A 23,228-nucleotide genomic window follows, 5' to 3' on the forward strand; every position below is an offset into this window, starting at 1 on the left:
ACGTATTTCCTCTCTTTTTTCTCCTTTTCCACATATTTTGTGCAGAATTGTTTTTCTAGTGTTCTGCCTTGTGGAAAGGCTTTAATTTAGAAAAGATGCACTAGGCTATGTAATGGGGCTTGGCATTTGCTTCTTAAAGTAGTCTACCCTTTGTGTAGGAATAGTGTAGTCTGCAGTGCTTTAAGTCTCTCTCTCTGGTGCTCAGAGGCAAAATAGATAGAGTGTGCTAGGTATTAAACTTGTATTGGCTGTGTTGTGTGGCTGTGGTACTGCGTGGAAGGACTTGGCGATCTGGGTTTTGTTACACTCTGAACCACATCCAGAGAGCCCTTTCTTCAGATTTGCTGTTTTATAGGCAACGTACAAACATGTTTCACCACAGCCAAAACCTTGCAGGCACGGCAATAAATCACGCAGCATGCTAGGCAGCTGGAATTGATTGCGGATTTTGGGGTGGAAGAATCACACACATTTTGGAGATTTCAGTGAGTTACAGCAGCATTTTAAACCTCTGTCCTTCTGTTCTTAGGTTGTGCTCTTCCACCTCTCAGCAGTCTGGGCTAGACTTCACCTTCTGTTCCAGCCACGGTGGTCTGACTAGGGTCTGCTGAAAGCCTAGGGCAGCACGTTGGTCCTGCCAGCTCACTGAGCCGGCGTGTCCGGGTTTGGCTCTCTCTATGCTGCACGGGGAAGGCAGCAGACACAGGTCACCATTTTTCCTTGGCAGCTACTGTGAGGAATGGCTGGCTGTAGAAGGAGGAGCTGGGAGCCTTGTGAGCTGAGGATGTGCTAATGAGCCAAAGGGAGTTGCTGGTGCAGGCAGGAAGACAGATTGGACTGCACAGCTGGGAATGAGCCCAAGAGCATAAAAGACAAACAGCTCTGCAGCAGCAGTCATGCAGTTCCTCTCCAAGAGGACCTTGGATCCTGCTCTGTGACAGTGACTGCAAAGGACAGAATGGAAATGTCCTTCCACTTCTTTCAGAGACTAGAAATGGTTGGCCCTAGCCTGAGAGCACCAACAGTGAAGAGAAAGCAGGAATGAGTGCTGAGAATGGTGCTGAGAATAGCGTTAAATCACCAAGGTTTTTCCCTTTGGCTGGGAAAACTGGGTTTGAGAGGAAAGAGAAGGTCCCCAGAAGAGACAGAGGAGAGAACAAAGGACAAATAAGGGTAAGAGGCAAAAAGGACAAAGACAGAAGCTCAGGGAATTCCTACAAGAAAGATCACCTGTGTGAGCAGTGTGATCCTGAGGGCAGCTATGTGAGCAAACCTTTCCTCCCAAAGCTGGGGGTGCATGGACACAGGACAGGGCTGCAGACTTTTCTCTCTGCCACACCCCTGCCCCTGCAGCTGGAGGGCAACCTTCATGACCAGAAATAGAAGCCTCTTACCCCAAATCTGTCTCCTGTGTAACAGCTGGAGTCATCCTCAGCCTCAGTCCAAGGAGCTGGGATGATGATGATATGCAGGTGTTATTAATAACACAGGCTGAGGAATGCTCCCCTGGAACTGGGGCTTTCTGCATGCAATTTCTGAGGCCAGAGGGATCTTCAGCTCATCATGTCTGACCCACTGGTAACAGAGGCAAGGGATCTTCACCCTGTGCCCCCTGAGAGCCCAGCAAGGTATGTATGGCTAGCACACAATGGCCTTCAGCCCTGCTAGGAAGGCATAGGAAGGCTCAGGGCTTTCCTTCCCCCTCTCTTGGGGAATGTGCTCCAAAGGCTAATCAATTCCACACTTAAAAATGTGTTTTCAGTTTGAATTTCTCTGGCTTCAGCTCCTAGATCTTGGGGATTTTGGTTTTGGTTTTTTTCATTTTGCCTTTGCTAGTCTCAATGCTACGTATTTGTTTTATCTGAAAGGCTCTTGGGACAAGTTGTGAGCAAGTAGCTTTACAAAACAACCAAATGCTCACTAGGAGCTCAGAGTGACCCTTATCATGTAGCATCCAAGGAAACATCCTCAGTGGTCCTAGGAAGCAGAGGCATTTACTATGCTGTACTCTGACCCAGACCATGCCAGGACCTAATCAATCCAGCCCACAATCAGTGTCAGGATGTCTGGGGCCATGAATGCAGCTGATTTCCTTCAGCTTGCTGGTATTGGGAGGCTGCCTGTGAAGAGAGCCAGATGTGCTAATAAGGTGGGCTCACCTCCAATTCCTAGGCGGGTCACAGACACATTGCCGTGATGCCTTGATGAGGAAGTGAGAACCAAAACTTTCACATTCCAGAGAACAGACCTGATGAAAGGCACAGCAAAGAGCTCCACAGAACATGAGAGCTATGCTTAATATTAATGTGTAATTTTGTAGCTAATTACTTCCAAGGCATTTCACAGCGGCCTGGGAATCTCTCACTGACAATCTGCACTCACAATTACCTGCTAGCTTTTCATAAATCTCTTAGTAAGTAATGGATGGATTTGCAAAGGGGTCACCAGTCATCTGAGTTTTCTTTTTCCCTTTTTTGCATGCCTTTTGCCTTGCATCAATTTGGCCAAGAAATATTTGTTAAACAAGAAGCTGGAAGAAGCTCAAGCAGTGTTTCACCATTACATTAACCTAGCCCTGACCCTTGCTCCAGGCAGAGCTGTTCGTGGTGCTGGGACCCACCTGTGCTGGAGTGGGGATACACAGGAGGACTGGCACGTTCAGGGTGCTGTGGAGGGCTGGGCTGACCTCAGAAACAGTTTCCCCTTGCCTTGAGAACTTGGTAGATGGGGAGATGCACTGTCCAAAGACCAGTTTTCAACTCGTGGCTTTGAAACCCACAGCACCTTCCCTACAACATCATTCAAGTCAGGATTATACCTACATGTTCTCAGGTCAGTTCTACAAGCCTCTAATTTTTTTTTTTTTTCACCTCCAAACTGAATATTGACCCTGCTGTGCCCTGGGAAAAGCAGCCCCAGGGACAGTGTTGTTCACATCTGCTCTTTTGTCAAATGCACAGACTACATCTGAATGTATTTTCCTGAGTGGAGACTGTAGCTGTTCATTTGTGAAGAGAAAAAGAAAAAAAGAATCAAGCAAAAGCTTTATTCAGACATACATTTTTATTAAGAAAATTTTAAGTGCATACACATTTATGTGAGAAATTACAACAATATAAAAGTGTTTATTTTCAAAAATTTTCTATGAAAGGAGTAATTTCAAAAGCATAATATAACTCCTCCATAAAAGCTGCCTTACAGGAACACAAATGCAAAACCCTTTTCACATTATTTGGGAAGATACTTCTTTTTACTTAATAAAAATATAAAGTACAGTATTTACCACATTCTGACAACACAGAGTTCTTAAGGAATGGAAGATGGGAGGTTCATGCAGCCCTTTTATTGTGATACATTTTTCTTCTCGGTGGCAATCAAAGTTTCATGTTTTCAGACAAGGATTATCTTGGTGGGATGTTGATAAACAAAAAATAATCAAATTTTACATGATGGATTCACAAAAAACCTTGACTGCTATAAATCACATCACTCAGAACAAGTTGCCAGAGAAAAGGACCTTCTAGAGGCTAATAAAGGGAAAACGGCAACAAAAACTTCTATAGGAACTGCATTTTCAACAAAATGTATATTATTTAACTTTGAAAAAAAGTTTTCATTGCAAAATAAACAGTCACCTTTGCTCAAACACCTTAATCAAAAACACATCAAAGTCACCCTTCATTTCATTCTTCCTCAGGCAGGATTCAGATAAGATATTTATACATAAAAGTATAAAGCTAGTATAAATAAAAAATTGACACAGCAATAAATATCATCTACTCTTAATATTGGGATTTGACAGCTGCACTTTGAAAATACCCACATGATGATTTCACATTCATGGAAGCTGCTTTTTCAGCATGGTTCAGTGTTATCTCTTTTTCCCTCCTCTTCACATGTGGTCCCTACCTCACTCCCATCTCCTCACGCTTCCTTTCCCTGACTGTCTTTGGTCAACAGTTAAAGGCAGAAAACCAAGTGCTCTCCCCAGTTGAGAGGCTGCCAGTGTTGCTTCTCAGCCTGCTCTGGTCCTGGCATCAATGGGACAAACATGTGGTACACTGGGGCAGCCCATGATTGATCCCTCTGGTGCAAAGGGCATGGCTGCTCGCCCCAGTACATCCTGCAAATAATGTCAGGCTAACAGCAGAGCTTCCCACTCAAAGCTGAATTTTGGTCCAAAGCAAGAGAAAGCTTTTAAAAAGTCTCACTTAAGTCTCTGGCCAGGTCTGTGTCACCTCTGCATTCACGCTGTGCTCAGCCTCACCCAGGTGAGGGTCACGGTGCTGGCCCCTGAGAGCAGCCCCATGGCCTGAGTGGTCTCAGACACACGGGCAGTGAAGCATCACCTGCACAGAGGTGTCAGTGCCCAGTCTCTGTGGGGGCTGTTACAGCCCCAAAAGCACCCAGACAAACACCTGGCTGTAAATGGTCCCCTGCCTTAGATGGAGTGCATTTTCCTCCTGCTGCTACTCATGCATTTCTCCCAGGAACAAATGTCCCTGCTTTAGCACTGCCTGCCCCTGCAGCCCCTGGAGGAAAGGCTGACAGGAGAGCCCCTTTCCTGCAGTACCTCCTCTACCTGGCTATCCCGTCCAGAGCCGTGTCCCTGGGTTCATCTGGGGTGCTTCAGCACTGCCCATCCCAGTGCTCCTGTCAAAGCAGTGTCTGCCCAGGCTGTAATGTGGGGTTGGCATGTTCCCAGGGACCTGTCCCTGCTGCTGCTCACCCCAGATGCACTCCCTGATAATGAGGACTGCAGCAGAGCACTGGAAGGCTGTGCAGCCACATCTACCCACCCCAGCTTCTCACCGCCTGTTTTCCTCTGGAAAAACTCTCACAGCACCTATCATCACGAGCAAAGCATGCTGCTGAACCAAAATCAGAGGATTATGTAATTCTCCATTTACTGCAAGGGGAATCAACCAGACCTCAGTCCTTTGATAGGAATTATGTGTGAAGAATGCACTTTCCTGGGTGACTTTTTCTGCAGTCATTCTTGGCTTGGACACTCACATGTCCACCTCTGGCAAGTACAGGTACATGTGTGGGACAGGGAATGGAACCTAGGATATCAAATACAGTCCAGGAAACATAGAAGAAACTCTGGTTTGCTCATAAAATTTCTTTCTTTCTGTCCCCTTCCAGGAGAGGATAATTTCCTACTAATATTAAATCAAAACTCCAATTCTCATCAAGTACAGTGGTACCAGACCTTTCAAAACAGAGACACAATATACTTAAAGCACCAGGCTGGTAATGATAACAAGAGAAGGAATGTCAAAATCACAAACACAAATATTTTAGGCACAGCAGTTTGTTTCTGCTTTAAAGCAAATGAGGTGAGGTGTTCCCAGCAGAAGGCCTCTCTGCAATAGGCCTGTTTTGCAGAAAGGAAAATACAAGATTTTTACCTGAATCCACATGGAAATAATGTAGTCCCTGGATAGCCAAAGTGCTTCTTTGGCACTAAAAATGCCTACCACAAAAAGGAGAGTGAAATACCCCTCTCAGTGTTCCTGACACAGGCTGCAGGGAAGAGGGAAGATTTCTTTTGAATCAACCAGCTCAAAAAAGACAACCTTACAACATTTTTTTGTTTACAATACAAACACAGATACATACAAACACAAGCATTGTGCTGCACAAATGTGCTTCCCCCCAGATCTCAGTGCACAGCATGACATGATCATTGCAGTGCTGCAGATGTCTTTCCATACCATATAGCAGATATTGTGTATACAGGAAGGAATAAGGAGAAGGAAACTTCTGGCTTAGAGAGGGGATCGCTGCAAGGAGTGGTACCTGTCCCAGGCTGTGCTTTGCAAAGGGAATTCCAGAGGCTATCCTGCTCACCAGCAAGCCTATGAGGGCTGGTGAACAGTGAGTGTCAGCCTTCATTTCCACCTCTCTCCTTCCACAAACTGCACAGACCCTCTCTTGCCCCAAGCATCTCTTTTCCCCAAGATGTGGCCAGATATCCTCTTCTGGGTATCTCCAGAGCAATCAGGGATGTGACTGCCCTCAGGCAGGTGTGACTGTTCAGTAGCCCAGCTTTGGTGAAGGGTGAATGAATCTCAGCCTTTTCACTTCAGTGCAAAGCCAGGCAGGCAAGTTGAAGTCACCTGCTGTGGATGGGTGGGATCCCTGCATGGCAGCGTATCTGGCTCCTCCAGCAACTTGCAACATGATCGTGTGGTTAGAGATTTAATAACCCATTCCTTCTTTTTGCTTAATTTATCATCAGAAACACAGGAACATAGGAAATGCCAGATGACATCAGAACTGTATTGTGGCTCCTAACACACACAACTACTACAAACCAAGTATTAGCACCTTGCAATAGCAGATGTGCATTGATCTAGCTGCTCACAGCTGTCAGCAAGGTTTCTGATCTTCAGAGAAGGGCTTTAGCCCTGTAGCCCTGAGTTTAGTCACTCACCCAAAATATCTTTAAATGCCACTCAGGATAATGTCTGCTGTCATCAGTCTGATGCTTTTGAGCCTTCCTATGTTCTTGGCCTCTATGATTTCTGAAGCAAGGAGTTCCACCACTACTTACACAACATCATTGCACTGTACAGTTCATGTCCTTCTAGGTTTAAAACTCCAGGAGACTTGCATGAACCAAAAGAAAGTTAAATAAAGCAGGACCTCTACACAACAAAGGAAATAAAATATTATATAATAACAGGGTTAGTTTAAATTGGTATCTGCCCCCAGTGCTAGGTAATAAACCAACCTGTATAAATTTATACTTTTCTCAAATAGTTACATCTTACTGTATAAAAATAGCACTGTGAAAGCAAGCCAATTTGTGCAAGGGGGAAAAAAAAAACCAAACAAAAGACCCCACCAAAAATAGCCAAGAAAAAAACCTTTGGAAATGCGTGAAGCGTTGCTTTTGTGCTGCATGTTAGCAGTGAAATGTATTCATTCCCTAATACTGGTTATCTGCTCTCTGGGTCCTACAGTAAGAAATCCTGTAGACGGCTTACAATGCTTGCCTCTTACATCTTGAACCTCCTGTTGATGAAGAAGAAAGTGAAACACTATTAAGGTTTATTTTAGTTGCAAAAGGTCTGTTATCAGGCCTAGTCAAACAGAAAATCTGTGTCTGGACTAACCCAAAGGCAGCCCCTCCAACCAGTAATTTCTGAACATTTTGGGAGAAGTTCTCCACAAGGAGCTACTGGGACCCAGCAGGGCAAACCCAGCAATGGGTGTTATTTTGGGCAGGTTGTGCTCATCACAGTTAGTAAGGTGTTCAGAACTAATACAGGAGGAAGGCTGGCTAGAAAGCTTATTCTGGACTTGAGAGCCGGAGCAGAGTATTATCGGTGGGCAAAGAAACTCGGCAAAAAATACAGCAGGGAAAGGAGAGATTAATCATTTGTGAGCAGCCCCACTAGCAGAGCAAGTGGCACTGGGAATGCCTCCTCTATCTGCTCCTATCCCACAGCTCTGATGGAGATCATGGGCTGCAGCTCCAGAGAGTGCCAGGTCTCCGTGAGGATGGAGGAATGTTGAGGACAGCCCATGTTCTGCTCGTTCGGCTTCCACCTCAGGGTGGCTGGAGAGTAGAGGCAGCCAAAGTTCTGCCAGCCAGGAGCCATCCCTGAGCCTCCCTGCCCTGGGAGCTCACCTGGTGAGAGCAGCTGGGGACCACACCAGAGCCTGTGGTGACCAGCTGCCCAGGGAAGGCGAGACGACAGGCAGGGCAGGCAGGCACTGCACAGTAATCGTGTGAGGCCTGAAGGGAGGAGGTGGGCAGCTCAGGTGGGGTGCAGACAGATGGAGTCTCCCATGCTCACACTGAGCATGGTACCCAGGAGAGTGTGGGTTAGGCATCACAGCAAAGTGCAAGTGTCTTGTGTGCATGGGTCACTCAGAACAAGGAGCCAGCTTGTGCTGGTAGCCTCCAGGTTTTGTCTGAAGTGACCCCTATTCCTGCTCCAGGCCGATCGGCCTTCTGCAGCCTAGATGAGGTCACTAAGCCTGAGTTACAAGCATCACAGGGTAAACACTGGGTATTCCAAAACTGATATCTCAGCACCTCTTGTCAAACACTCCTTCCAATGCCTGCTGGACAACTAAGGCTCTGTGACCACAGCTAGAGACTGTGACTCCCTGTAAAGGCAGTCTCAGAAAACTCATCTAGGCACAAAGACAATGACTAAACCATGAGGAAAATCTTTCCTCTGAAGATATCTTTTCCAATATCCCACAGCAGTAGCCCTATTTCTTTTGGTGCAGAAAGGCAGGACAAACCACCCCTGTGAGAAAAAACCTGGGACATCCAGAGCATTGGCTCTGGATATAACATCATTCTCTGGCACTTGCCTAGCATCTCCCACAGGAAAGGCATCGACCAATCACCCATGCTCCACATCACATTGTCACCACATGGTGCTGCATTTCTCATTAAAAAACACCAGTGGCAAATTCACAGCTGTTAGTGTTTAACTCTGTCAGTTTGATATTGGAGCTAAAACAAATAGGGCTCCCAAACCTTTACCCTATTTTTGACTTTGCTTCAGGTTTATATTGGTCTCGTTGTGTGTCCATTTTCCCATTTGTAAAATGAAAATCATCCCACATCTGTTGTAGCTAAGCTTTCCCCCTGCTTTGAGAGTTTTATCTGTATAATACTCCTTTTCTGGAAGGGGAGAGATGTTATCCTCAACAAATATGGGGGGAAATGGAGGTCTGAATAGGCTAATATATTTGCCCAAGGTCCCATAAAATGGTCAGTGGAAGAGCAGGGACTTCAACCTGAGGTGTCCCAGCTCAGAAACTAATGCTTCCTACCATTCTTTCTCCCTGGAGACTTTAGTGGTGTTGCACGGGAAGGGCAGAGTGGGCCCCGTTTCTTCTGTTGCTTTTTTTTATGAGTGCGATGACGTGGTCTAAATTAAAAGAAAAATACAAAAAAGACTGCCATAAATTATCCATATACAAAGGCCTCATTCACATTTACCCTATGGTCCCTTCATACCGTGCTGGCAGGGTGCAAATGTAACATCCCCTTTCATATAACCTCTGTCTGAGAGAAATTCCAGACAAGTAGAAGTGTCCTGGTGGAAGAACATTTGCAAACTCTAAGGCCAGAACAACCCTTTTACCCAAAGTGTCAAAGCCTCCCCATATGCCTTCCAGAGCTTCTCAGGCAGGAGGCTCACCATCCAAAACACTCCCCCTGAGATCCAGTGGAAGCAGAGAGAGCTGGATTTCTGGCTTCCCACACAGTATTCCTGCTGACATCAGCAAGAACCAGTGGCTACTCTGAGGGGGTTTGTGGTGCTTTAAAACAAGGCTGTAAAGGTAATCACCCACATTGTCCCCTTCGTGTGGGGCCTTGACCCAGCCCACGCTTGGTGGAGAACTGGGAGGTTGCTGTTCTGGCATCTTGTGTTTCAACCAGTACTTACAAATTAGCTTAGAAATTAGGAGGAGCTGCCGCACCAGGGTTTGGGAGGCAGCGGCAGGGCTTGGCTACCAACACAGACAGCCTCTACATACTCAGTTTCTTTTCCTTTCTCCCAGTTGGCTTAATGGAAAGATTTTTCCCAAGTGATTTTATTATCTTCTCCAGATCCATCAAATCTCTCTCGTGTGTCTACAGTAGCCACTGAGCTTAATGGACTCCAACTTCAAGGCATCTTGAAGTGAGGGAAGTTCTGAAGTGAGACTGTATTAACATGATGGTGGGAAAGATGGGCTTTGTTAACTCTGTGAAGGCCTTATTTTGCATATCCTTGTACAAAGGAAGGAGGGAAAGGGAGTCAATGTACTCTAAATGATGACTGGGATTGTGCAGAAGTGATCAAGGGTTCGTTAGCTACTTCAAGAAAGGACTGATTTGCCCCATGTCTATAAAATGGATGAATGTTGAATGATGTTGGCCACAGCAGCTGCACAATGATTTTTAAAGCCAGTTAAGGAATTTGGATTCCTGACAGCCTGAATGTTTTACTGATGTCTCATGTATATATTACATGGAGATGTGATGAATGTAAAGCAATAATAAATGCTAAGCAGAATTAGTGAGCAAAATAATTCCCTAGTAAAAACCATTTCTGGTTTCATATTTAACTGTATTTGACTACTATTTTAAGAACTTTTCCTTGCCCTTAGCTGCAGATTATAACACTGAAGATATTCTCATATTGAAGTACTGGTATAGATTGTCTTCACAGTTTGGATTCTACTTAAGCAATTACAAGAGCCCTTTCTACAAAACGTATTGATTTTATTACAGAAAAATAAATTCCCATGTACAATTGGGTTTTCATAACATGAAACAATTAGCCATTTTATTGCTAGTGCATATAGGGTAATGTCACATTTCATACAATTTTGGTACAAGTGAAAAAATATAATATATGGCTGATTGAAACTGATAGCTACATTAACATTTATAGATCTATATAGATTCATTTTACAAGCTGTTAGTAGTTTATAGGGATATCGGTGTTTTAAACTACCAACATTCATATGGCTCCAATTCAAATATATGAATTGTTTGATGCGTTATAAATATATTCCAAAGTACATTTCATTGAAGAAGTCAAAGCTGTGCACTAAAATATATCAAAAACATGCCTTGTGAAAATGCTACAGACAGAGCTCTTACTGTCTGTGGAGCATGAAAATGCCACTGGCATTACTAGCTGGAAAATGAACACAATGCCATGATTAGGTGGTAGAGATATATGCTTCCTGCCATCTTATTTCATAGAGCTGGGAACAAACCCTCCCTTGTTACTCAGTGTAAACCAGGATGAGTCCACCAAGGTGGCAGAATTGCTTGTGTATTAGCATTTGGTAAACAAAACCCAGAATCTAGCTGGAGATCAGGCAGACTCACTGGTTTCAGTAGAGCTGGTCTCAGATCTTCACTAGTGGTACTGAGAGCAGAACATGCTCCAGCTGAGTTGCTCCCATAAGTCAGACAGGCACATAATCGTATTTGCCCAACCTTGCAGATTTCTAAAATGCCTCCTAAATCTCAGGTTGGGGATGATAGCAAACAGGAATTTAAGCAGGAGCTTGAGGGTTTTCCCAGTTTGTAAAACCAAGTAGCCCAGGTCCCCAGGATATTCAGCATGGGCCACATCCTGCTCCTTAGGTTCAGTTGTGCCTAATCCCAAAGCCATTCTGGCAGCATTAACCTGGATTACCTCTGCAGAGAATTTGTCCAAAGGACAAAAGGGCTGAGTGCTGGCAGCAAAGAAGGCACTGAGCATCAGATGAGATGGGAGGAGCTGTCAGGGCTGGAATCACATTGACTTTGTTAGCTGGCTTCCCTTCTTCTTCCTCCTCACTCTTGGCCCCAGTGCAGTCCCCAAAAGGGACACATGGAGGAACCTCTCTACTTCTGGTGGCATTTCCCCCCTTGCTTATTGTAAAAACACAAGGGGACAAAGAATTTTTTGTCTTTTTTTAACTCTGCCCCTTGTTTGGCAGATGCATTTACAAAGCAAACAGTGGAGATCATTCAGGTACCTGTGCCTCACATCTGCCCTGGGGCCATACCTTCCCAATAATACATTATTTTTGCGAATGATGAGATTCCAGCCCTGCCTTCACCCTACAGATGCAGAGGGGACAAGGTTCAGCAGGGTTACAGCGCAGTTACTGTGGGGTGGGAATGTGATGGCAAGGGTGGCAGGGATACTGAGTGCACAGGTAGGCTAGAGCTGGCCAAAATGCTGCTGCTGGATCAGCCAAAGCCCAGGGCTCTGGGCAAGCAAGGAAATGCTTTGTACCATCATTTGGTATGTACCATCTTTCAGTGCTGGAAGGCTGGAGCCCTCCCCTGCAGTTCAGCAGGTGCTCGGTCCTGCTCTTTTCAGCATAAAATTGAACAGAGATGGGCTGAGTCCACCTCAAAGTAGAAATTTGCACCCATTTTCAAGGGAAAAAAATAGATTTAAAAAGGCCACATCAGCCAAGTTTGTAATCAGTGGTATTGTGGGAAAGGCTTATTCATGGTAGCTCATTGTGCCTTGGCCAACATTAACAGCATTCCACACTGGGCAGCAGAGAAACAATTTTTAGCACCAAGAATCCCTAGGCCTCAGCTGCCTGTGCAAACAGACACCCAGTGTAACATGGAGAAGGGGCTCCAAAGACACCAGAACAATATAGATTCTGAAGTAATTGTAGTTTGGTTGGGGAAGAAAGGGCATAAAGGAAGAATTTTCCTTGGGAGAACAGCTTTTTTTTTTTTAAAGAGGATGAGTTTGGGACCCCAGAACATACTCATTAGCATAATTTTTGCCTCAAACCCTGGCAAAATTCTTAGTTTAACATCTAGGATATATTAGAAACTGTTGTTTTAATACAAATTAGGTCAACTCCAAACCCTTCTTTGAAACAATATCTGATTCCACAAGCATTTTGTCCACGTGGTAAAAGCCAGCCCTTAACGTTCTACCCTTTAATAACTCAGGATGTTAGCTGTTAAGTCCATTTGTCTCTTGCCTTACTTGTTTAAAGCTTTCTCCAGATATTCCTGGATCCACTTTAACTTGGGATCAATGCACACTTGCTTGCTGTTGCTCTTGAGCCTTGCACTGCCAAAGGAGAAAAGTCAGAGTGAGTCTGGTGTGCAAAGCTCCCCAGCCCACACCCACCTCCCCACCCCTGTGCCTTATTCCCCTTGGGTGCCAGTGCTGCTCTTGGTTAACCCATGAACAGGATGGGTTATTTCTCTCACCCTCCTATTATAAATATTCCTGGTTTGGAAACCATCTCTCTCCTCTGACAGGCTCTTGTGGTCTGTACTAGGAGTCATGTGAGAGTGGAACAGACACAGAACTTGAATCTAAGACTTCCAATTCATACCTGGACTGTTAATAAGTTCAGTGCCAACAATGGAAAAAAAGCATTTGGAAATACTGACATGGTAAATATAGGTAATTTTTGTAAGAAATTGATTAAGAACAGCTTTTAGATTCAACCCAAAACTGAAGTTTCACATGTTCTGAGGACAGACACCTCTTGGCTGTTCTGAAAGAAAGGGTGTGGTCACTTGCTAGTGGCTTTGTTTTATACAAGACTGAATTAACAGGTTGCAGGGAGGAAGACAACTGAAGGTATCATAGTGCCAGAGGCAAGTTTCCCCTCAAGCATTCACTCAGCATTGGAAACAAAGGCAGAAACCTCCTGAGGGGTTTCTCCTGGATGTCCAAGCTGCACTTCACACAGCTAGCATTTTAGCTAACTTGAATTCCCTGTGAATTTGACATTTGGGCTATCTGAATCTCTCATGGACAAATAGCTTTTCATCAACAGATCTCACCCTCCAGGGATCTCAGGACCTCTCAAGAGTTGTTATCTCCCACATTCACTGCAGCACCCTGCCTCTGCCCCAGCTTCTCCAAAACTTCCCTCTTAACAGCCTGCCTGCCTTGGGAAAGTGCAGACAGCAGCAATTTTGTGGAAGTGCCCATATGAGTGAGTTCAGTACTTGTTTAAACATTTGCTGGATGGAAGCCATAATGTTCCTCCCTTAATAAAATGAAATCTGCACAATATAAAACGATGGCGTAAGAAATAACAGGTCAAAAAGGCTCCTTGGTCTGAAGTTATGCAACAACACAGTTGTAACATAAACACATCCAGGATCCATCCTGCCACCCCTGAGCCAGAAAAAGAGATGAATGGGCCTAATTCATATTTCCCTTACAGCAGTGCCAAGCTGGAGCATTTCCAGTTAAGTGATACCAACAGAGTGTAAGAATGGATTTGCTGATGTTAGCAATGCCTGGGAAATCTTGGGCTGACCTCACAGGGTACAGAAGCAAAAGCACACGTAACCAGTCTCCAGCCACATTCAACACAATTCCTCTCACCTAATATTACCTCTCACCTAATACTGAGACACTGATTTCTTCAGACATTCATTTCTGAGCTATCATCCCCTGCTCCTTGTGCAAGGAAGAGACATAGGAAATGGTATGGACTGGGTAATCTGGACTGGTTTAGGTGTCTACTTTCTAAAAATGCTCATTTCCCTGTACTGAAAAGCAAGGAATTTGTGGAAAGGAAGCAAGGAAAGTGTGGACTTTCTACTTTTAGAAGTAGACATTGACAGAGGAGGTAACTGGATTTGGAGAGATGATTTCCAATAGAATGAAAGACACAAGCCTGCTCTTAGGCTTTTTGTTCAGGTAAAATCCCCTTAACCAAAAAGGAAAATATACTTGTGCAAAAAACAAAACAAACAAACAAAAACCAAAGAAAAACAAACCCCACAAAATATCTTCTAGCAACTGTGCTTCACTTAGATTCTCTCTTCCTGAAAATGGCAGCTTTTAATTTATTTACACTTTAATTATTTAATGCTTAATATGAATCAAAGTGAGAAATTCACGTGTTAGTTTTGATTAATTTCATCTCCTATTTTGATAAAGGTCTAGTTTGAAGTCATGTTTCAAGGGTATTTGGAGAGATATTTTAAGTACCTTGCTTGTCAAAATAATAAAAAGAAGGTGAACTATGGGTTCATATGTTCTGTGTACCACAGACAAATATATTTGGGTCAGGAATGGGCAAGACAAGAATGTGAGATGTTTCTATTTCTGCATTTCATGCTCCAATTTATCTCTAATTACTATAATCCTACATTAATTAAGAGATAAATATATGTTCTACCCTGTCATAAATGCTGTCATTTTCTTGAAACTATTCCAGAAAATTCCAAATTCCTTAAAAAGCATTAGCACTGGGATTCTTATGACATCACTGGCAGTCCCAGAGCACAAATCCATGCATGATTGCCACCAAATTTTTTTGTAGGTAGAGATGGGAGGTAGTCACAGCTGGTTTTGCCATTTTTCTGAAAGGAAACTATTTCTCAGCTGAGGATTACAGTTTTCTCACTGTCCTCAACCAAATCCTAAGGCAGAAGCACATGATAAATCGTGCATGATATACACAGAGTGGTTTAAAATAGGAAAAAACCCAACATACTAATAAAAGCTGGTTCATGAATGGATGCACACTCACATAAATTCCTCAGCAATCTTGTAAAACCACATCAGTTTTCTGAGTGCAAATATGTTTTGGATGACAAAAATTGATTTTTACAGCATTTGAGTTGCAAGAGGAAGGGCTCAATATATGGGTCAAAGACAGAACCAATAACGGGATCACTGCACAGAAACCAAATCTAGTCCCTGACACCCTCTTATAGAACCTAACAGAAGCTGAGAGTAGTAAGGTTCCCTTGCAAGTAAAAGATAAATGCTGTTATTTTTTCTTTCAGAAGGTATTGAATTTTGGGAGGGGATCACCCATGAAGAAATGAATGAAAAAAGACCTTCCTAAAACATGCACACACAAATCTACAAACATACAAACAAACAAAATCCCAGTGTTCCCTGAAAATGAGGGTTGCTTTTCCAGCAAAAAATAAATAGGTTATTTTCCATTGGGAATGATCTTTTTGTTCTGCTGCAATTTACTGAGTCGGTCCCTGCCTGGCAAGCATCCCTAGATTAGTCCATCACACTTCTAGGGTCTGTACCTCCTGTGAAGGATACATGGGATACATGAAGGAATTCCTTTTGCTCGTTTAGCTCCACTCTATGGAGAAGTGACCCATTAGAAGACTCAGAGCACTGTGAAGTTTTTACCCCAAGGTGTGAAGCTCCTCATCCAAGAAGCCTGTCTGACATTCCTGCTCACACACCCACGGGGGAGCAGGACATGGGATCACACAGTAACAGGGAGATCACAGAGAACACAGCTGGGAAACAATCAGCTGGGCTCCTCTATGCTGGGTAAAGCAGGCTCCAGCTGTCTCTGACACGGGGGGTGAAGAGATGGATTGGGAGCCACGGCACAAGGCAGACTGAAATTCAACCATCAGAGCAGGCACCAGCTCTGTGACACTTCTTTTTGATACCCAAGATTTGCACCCAGCTGAAAAGAGCAATAGACTTACACAATCTGAAGTGAGCAGTTGGGTGTGGAGAGGATTTTGAGGTGTTTAATATTGGCTCTTGCCACGTTGCTCTCGTAGAATCGACAGGGACATCGGTAAGTCAGGCTGACGGGTTTCTCTGCGGGACAAAGGGAGGAAAAGGACACGTTACCTCTTCTCCCGGCACAGATACACCGATCCGGGCTCAGAGAAAGAAAAGTCCTCCAAACATGCAGGTGGGAAAAAAAATCAACAAAAAACAACAAGAACCCCACCACAGCAGAGAAGCTGTAGCTTTGGGAGAGCATTTGCCCACAGCTCAGAGCACAATCTCTTCAGCTCAGTGGCCAGCCTTTCAATAAGGGTGCGTGGGATTTTGGAAGACAAAAGAAGAGGGAGAGAAAATAGAGATAAGTAAAATGGAAGAGATTAGAATAAGGAGCCACTCCATTGTGCAAGGATGCTCCTGGTAATTAGACAAGATAAAGGCCAAAAGAGGGGGCACTTGTCCGCGGTGTTGTTCTACTCAAACGATTTTGACCCGAGGCCAAATTAGAAGGTAACCAGAAGAAAGCGATGAATTCCAGGGAGTTCAGATCAAAACGGCTCGGCTCAGGTGCAGGCTTTTCACAGGGGACTTAGAGGCTACAGAAAAGCTCTGGTTTTGCAGACGTTCCCAGGGCCCAGCTGACCTTTCCCCACCGCAGCCAGCCCTGGCTCCCAACAGAGGTACCCGCACAAGGGGGTGAGGCTCAGAGATGCCAGATCCCAGCGGTTTCACATACGACTCTCGGAGTCTTTTGAATTTCTAGCCTGCGGCTAAGTAAGGCAATCGAGGAGGCAGCTATCAGCCAGAGCATCCTCAATACACTATACAGGGGCCACCAGACTGGATGAGAGTTCTGTCACTGGCATCACTAGGGACAGAATTAAGTTTAACACCCTAGGCAAAAAATCTTCCGTGTATATGTACGCAGAACTGAGAAAAGCAGCCTGGCGCCCACCACAGCCCGATTTCTCTATGGGACAACTTAGTTACTGGCAATCAAATGCATGTAAGTAAAGTCTTCACTCGGAGTGCAAGTTTGAAAGCTGCATGCACAATAAAATATAAACACAGAAGCCTTGCCTGAAGTCTAAGAGATGCCTAAGACTTTAAAGAATTTCCCAGTGGAGCTGTTTTCAGCCTCTGGGTGGAATTAAATTAATACACCTAACCCTTAAAACCTGGCTCATGCTGTAGCTGGCCAGATCTATATCTGATCGGGGCTTGAGATCCCACATGGCAATCTGCCATCCTGTTTGTTTAGCCACACAGGAATACTTACAGCATCCAAACCCGGTTCCCTTTAAAGGCAAATGGGGAGATAAGAGCAAGGGACTGGAATTCCTAAACAGCTGTCTAGGAAGGTGAGAAAAGAGACAGGTTCTACAAGTGCAGCGGATCTACATATACTGCATGTTTTCGATGCCTGTCTCTAGCACCAGAGAAAACAGGGTGAAATTGGCCTGTCCTGAGGAGGAAACCCCCTTTTTTCCCAGTGTCTCTATCAAGAGATGAGGCAGAATCAGATCACACAGGAGAGGAATTAATTAGTGGGAGAAGAGCTTCTCCTGACACACCAGAATCTGGACTATAAAATGAAAAAAATCTAAGGACTTTTCTCTCAGTTTTCTGGCACTCCAAACAGTGGTTCCACCTGTGAGTTAAAATTCTGCAGGGGGAGGAGGAAGGAAGGCTACAGAGAGAGTCTTGAGAATATGGATTAGACTGGCTAGTGCTAATGTGGAAAGGAGTGAGGAAGGTACTAGGATTTCCCACTGCAAATGTGTGCCTGATAGCTACACATCTGTGAATTTGTATTGGAAAGGGAGGCTGAAACCAAATACAGTCATACAACAACTCTCAGCACAGCTGCAGTGATAGTGTCTCTACAAGCTTGTCCCAACCAAGTTTAAGCCAGCTTTAACTTAAACAATCTGCAAGAGATGAACTGTTCAGATCCATGATTTGATAACGCAATCCTGTCCTCTCTCAGACTCGGGGTGGGATTTTCAATCCCATACCACTTCAAATCAGGAGCAGAGAAAGTATAACCATGACTAAACATGTCTGTAAGTCCCTAAATTATTTCTTGCCCAAGAAAAGACATCTAGCACAGCAAGGAAGAGGGGACACCCCAGTGTTCAGTGTTCTGTCACCCCTGTGCGAGGTGGGATGACAAATCCCCTCCAAGCACAAGAATCCCTTTGGTATTTCTGTGTGCCTTTCCCGGTGATCAGGAGCAGGCACTGAGCACCAGAGAGAGGCAGCACAGGCACCCAGAGGGTCAGCTCTGTATCACCAACAGGGAATCAGTAACTCCTGCTGCTGCCCTTGTCTCACCATGCTATCAACAAGGCTGAAAACCAGGGAAAACTGGTGCATGTGGCATCTTCCAACACATGAACCCCCACCTTCCAAAAGTAGGAGGGGGAAGGGGCTGTTTGGAGTCCGTAATTTAGGAGACAACATCTCTGGTCTTACTCTGAGGCTGACACATTCCTTATCTCCTTTCAAAATTTGAAACATATTGTCGCACTTACATTAGAACTGATTAAGCTGACTAACTCATCTACCAATTTGTACTGTGAGTTCTCTGATGTCTATCCAACGCTGAGCACAAGCTGAAGCCAATCCCTCAGTACAGCAAATTAGTATAATCTGTTAATTGCCTTATTACATGAAAACATATAACTGATGGCACACAAAGTTTTGGAGGCCTTTATCTGGCACATTTGGTTAAAATGGACGAATAGAGTCAAGAGTTACAGAACAGCGAGATGCTAGTTTGACACCTCAATGCCATTCCTTCAGACTAATTTTACTTAGACATAAAGAGAACATCTCTGTTGGCCTTGACTAGAAGAGTTTGAAGGGGTCTGGGGGTTTTGTGTTTTGGAATTTTTTTAATAATAAATAGCTTTATTCTCTAACTCAACCTGAGTTTTGTTGGCTCTGAACACCTACTTTTGCTGACAAATTCTCTCTAGAGACAAAGCATACACAAAATACTCTGTGTGGCCACTTGTCAGTGCTGGAAAATACCTATTTAATCCCACAGAGGTCTGCTTGTCTTTACCCACACTGGAATTGGAGAGTAAGGGAAGAAGTGAGCTGCCAGTTCTGCTGCAAAGTTATCAGTAACTTACTGTGTGGACGAGGAAGCTCTGGATGCTTGAATTGAGAGGGAAGCTATATCCAGGCAAGCAGGCTGGACATGAACAGACAAAACTTTTGATGGAACCATCATTTTACTTCTGTTTAGCCTTGAGTGCATTTGTCATTATCAGGAGATAGTTGATAATTTTTAAGTGTAGAACAGCTCAACTTCCCTGGAAAGTGAGGCTGGGATAGACAGACACAGCTTTACCAGGTAACTAAGAAGAATTCAGAGCTCACCTGCCCCCCAGCACAAGGCGGCCCTTTGAGCCCTGACATCTGGATCAGGGCTGAGAGCACCGCATGATGTACCAAGTAGGCAAAAACCTCCACTCTTAACACTGCAAGACGGTGGGGTCACTTTCCTCACAGTGGTTTATCTCCAGCCCTTGTGAGCCTTTTCCTTCCTCAGGTAGCGGGGTCCCCACACGCTTATCCCGACTTAAGACACCCACTGCCAGCAAAGGAGAGCAGCCGCGCTGGGGGTGAACCGAGCTGCAGCTGGGCAGCTCTGCCGGCCTCCCAGCCCTGAGCAAAGTGTTGCCAGAGGGAGGAAAGGGGGAGGAGAGCCCCTGAGCCCCGGTGCCTCCCTCCCGCGCCTCCAGACCTGCAGAGACGTGGGAAGCCCTCTCAGGTACCCCGGCACCGGCGGCCCCAGCCGCCCGGGAGCTGGTGATGCTGGTGATGCTGGCGGCCAGGGGCTGGAGCTGGCATTGCCCCCCGTGGTCCCGGCTCTGCTATCGCTACCTGCCGCTCTCGCTTCGCAGCCCGCAGCCCCGGGGTGGTGGATAGGGCGAACGCGGCGGGGGCCGGAGCCCACATGCCCGGGACTTTGGAGCCTCTCCGGGGCAGTGCCGGCTCCGTGCTCCAGCGGGACGGGGATGTTGTGCCCAAAGGGATCGCGGAAATCTTCGGGGAAAATTAACTCTCTCAGGCTAAACAACGAGGGAACCGGAGGGCATCCTCTGCCTCGCTGGGTGGGGAACACCTAAATTTCTTTCGCCAGAATGGGAGAACAGGACGGGAGCGGCGGTTTGGTAAGGCGCTCCTTTACCCAAACAGAGAGCTTTCGAGGAGGGGCAAGAGACGGCAAGTCTCTGCCAGGTGAGAAGCCAGCCGCACGAGGAGCGTCCGGAGGATGCCCAGAGGTTGCGGGCAAAGCCCTCGCCCCTCCACGCTGCCCCGCGCGGTCCCCGCACTCCCGGGCCCGGGGCCACAGGATTCCCTGCGGGATGAGGGGCAAAAAGCGCGGGTTGCCGCTGTGTCCGGGGCTGTCCGAACGCGGAGGCTTCCACAGAGCGCAGCTGGCAAAGTAAGCTGGGCAGCTGTAGCTGCCACCGGGCTGCGGGCGGGACAGCGGGGAGCGGCGGGATGAGGGACGGAGCCAGCCCGCGATCCCCCAGAGCTCCCGTCCCTGCAGCTCCCTACGGCCCCGAAACCTCCCCGTGCACCGCGCCGGGGCTGCGCTAAGTGCCTGCCCAGTGACCGCTTTGGCTCGGCTCTGCCCTGACCGAGGAAAGATAGATCACGACAGAGGACAGACGAGGAACCGAACAACCGCCTGTTTCTAATTTCTTGTAACTTTTAGGGTTGGGGTTTTTTTTGTTAGAGGGGAAAGTCGATATGCATATTTTCAGCCGAACCACCTCCCTGCAGACCGAGCGCTGTTGAAAGTCTTCCCCCAGACGACTTCAATCTGGCGCGAGTTTGGCAGAGGGGACCGCTTTGGCCAGCTTTTTGAAAAAAGCCAAGAAGGGATGGAGGAGAGAGAGGAATGGGAGCCTGCCTACTTCCAGCTCAGCACAGCCATCGCTTTGGCTCTCCAGACACATCTGAGCCGCGGCCGGAGCCCGAGCCGGGAGCGCGGTGTAGCTGCGAGGAGAGCGGGGATTTCCGCGGGCCCATCGCTCTCGGCCGGGCTGCCGGCAGGAGCGGCACAGCCCCGCAGCTCACTTACCCTCCGAGAGGGAGACGACGGCCAGGGCGAAGGCGAACAGCGCCAGGGCGCGGAGGTCCATGCTGCGGCGGCTGGAGGACGCGGGCAGGCGCTGCTCTGCTCGTCCCGGCGGCCGCGGCGCTCTGCTGGCGGCCCCTCCGCCCCTCCCGCTATACAGGGGCCGGGGGCGGGGGGAGGAGAGCCAGGGGGAGTAGCTAGACTGTGATTTATTGCCCGTGGCATGTTATTACATCCTTCCTCTGCTAAAAATGGTTGGAAAGGAACCAAAAGAGCGAGGGCTCCTCTCTTCGCTCTGTCAGCCCGGCAGCCTCCCCCCAGGCACAGCGCCTGTGCCCCAGCTCCGCGCTCCGGGCCCCCCGCGGGACCGCCGGCTCGGGGCTGCGGCGGTGACCGGCATCACCGCCACCCCATCCAGCCCCAGCCGGGGGAAGAAAGTTATTTCCTCACCAAGCTGTCCCACCCCGGCTCGCCGGCTCCTGAACCAGAGCTGCTGGAACCGGGATAGCGGTGGGAGACGCATCCCTTAAGTGTTCACACCGGGGAGAGAAGAGAACTTCCCCATCACTTTCATGGGCGCGAATCTAGATTTACACCGGTGCCCTGGGCATCATGTACAGTGCCTCATACAAAGCATCTTCCCAGAATTTTATGTGGGCGTTTGAGGGGAGAAAAGACAGAGAGAGAGAGAGGCTTTCGTTTTTTGCCTCTGCGTGTTTGGCCCTAAACACCACCTCTTCCCTGTATTAAGTCAACCTAGTAGTGCATTTGCTGCCAACATTCCACTTGCTTTGTATTGCAGATGCCACTGGGCTCCCTGGCACCTCTGCTGAAAGCCCTGGTAGGCCTGCAGAGCTCAGAGGCCCAGCGGTGTCACTTGCACTCAGCTATTACAGTATTGTCAAGTGTAATCGACTTAAGCATGTCCTCCATGTCTGCAGCCCAAGCCCACAGGGCTCTGTTTGTTGCCATTAAAAACTTAAAATCAGAGCTTTGATTGACTTTGGACTCCTCATCTGCATTTAAAACAGGCTGGGCCAATGTGGGGCTGAGTGGGTACGGCTAATCCTTGTGTGGAGCTGTTTAAAGGACAGGTTCACGATGACACCAAAAGCACTAGCATGATTGTTTTGTACCCTGGGTAACTGCTAATTCTCTCAGCCACAGCCCACGAGGCTGGACACAAGAGTCCAAACATTGCACCTTGCTAACCTGTGGCTGTTTCACTGAGAAAAGATTGTTTCTGAAAGCCAGGAGAAATGCTTGCAATGATGCTTGGTGATGAACAGATCCCTACCTGACAAAGACACACATCCAACTCCCTAAATCTAGTTATTTGTATTTGTTTGTCCCTTCTTACCAAAGAGATTCTTACCAGCTTCTTACCAACTGATTTCGTTTAGGCTAATCTTCCTCCCAGATCCCCTCCTTTCTTTTAGGTGAGGTAGCACAGTAGTGCACGAACCTGATGCACTGAAAGGACCAATAATTGTAACCAGTGCTGTGAGCCTGGCTACTGCTGCTGTGACAGCTGTGACACTCTGCAGGGATGGAAGAAGCTCATCGTAATTGCAAACACTGCTAGGAGTGCTGCTGAACCCCCAGTGCTCCCACTGGCACACGAAGACATCCCCGCTGCACTTAGCAGAGACACTGTTACATCCACACCACACTTAGAGTCACAATTACTTAGAGTAATAACACTTAAAGCAATAGCGTGTCTTTGCTGTTTCTATTTCCACAGAGACAAACATCTCAAGGATCTAATCAAAGAGCCTGGGTAAATGTGGAATGAAATCAGAGCCAAATCTTTGTAGCAGTCTTCCCCTCGGCATCCCGAGACGTGCAGGCGTGTTTCAACTGAAGGTGAAAACTAGTTGGGCTCTAGGAAATGTCTGGGCAGACTTCGGAGCCGAGTCGAAGAGTCACAGCACGCAGATGAAAGGGCTCCCTCTACACCTCGGGACAGGTGAGTGAACCAGCAGCAAGGCAGGAGGATGCTCGTCTGTCCTCCCCGCCCCGCCACGTTCGCCCCCGCATGGGAGATCAAGTCTCCGGAGGAGAAAGGGAACAGGAGGAGCGGGATGCCGCAGCCGGCACCATCCCTCCACAGCCCTCAGCCAGCCCGGGAAGGG

At 46.8% G+C, this 23,228-nt stretch overlaps 1 protein-coding gene across 1 annotated transcript; it reads right to left on the reverse strand.

The window, feature by feature from the left end:
* Positions 1–3,044: 3,044 nt before the first annotated feature.
* Positions 3,045–21,240, reverse strand: CXCL12 (C-X-C motif chemokine ligand 12). Its single transcript, XM_015633612.3, has 5 exons — positions 21,097–21,240; positions 15,959–16,076; positions 12,495–12,581; positions 8,812–8,909; positions 3,045–7,026 (listed from the first exon to the last, which is right to left on the reverse strand). Exons 1-5 carry the CDS (start codon positions 21,155–21,157, stop codon positions 6,995–6,997), a joined length of 396 nt encoding a protein of 131 aa, XP_015489098.1. The 5' UTR covers positions 21,158–21,240; the 3' UTR covers positions 3,045–6,994.
* Positions 21,241–23,228: the final 1,988 nt, after the last annotated feature.

This window comes from Parus major, chromosome 6 (assembly GCF_001522545.3).
Source record: "Parus major isolate Abel chromosome 6, Parus_major1.1, whole genome shotgun sequence".
Lineage (NCBI taxonomy): Eukaryota > Metazoa > Chordata > Aves > Passeriformes > Paridae > Parus > Parus major.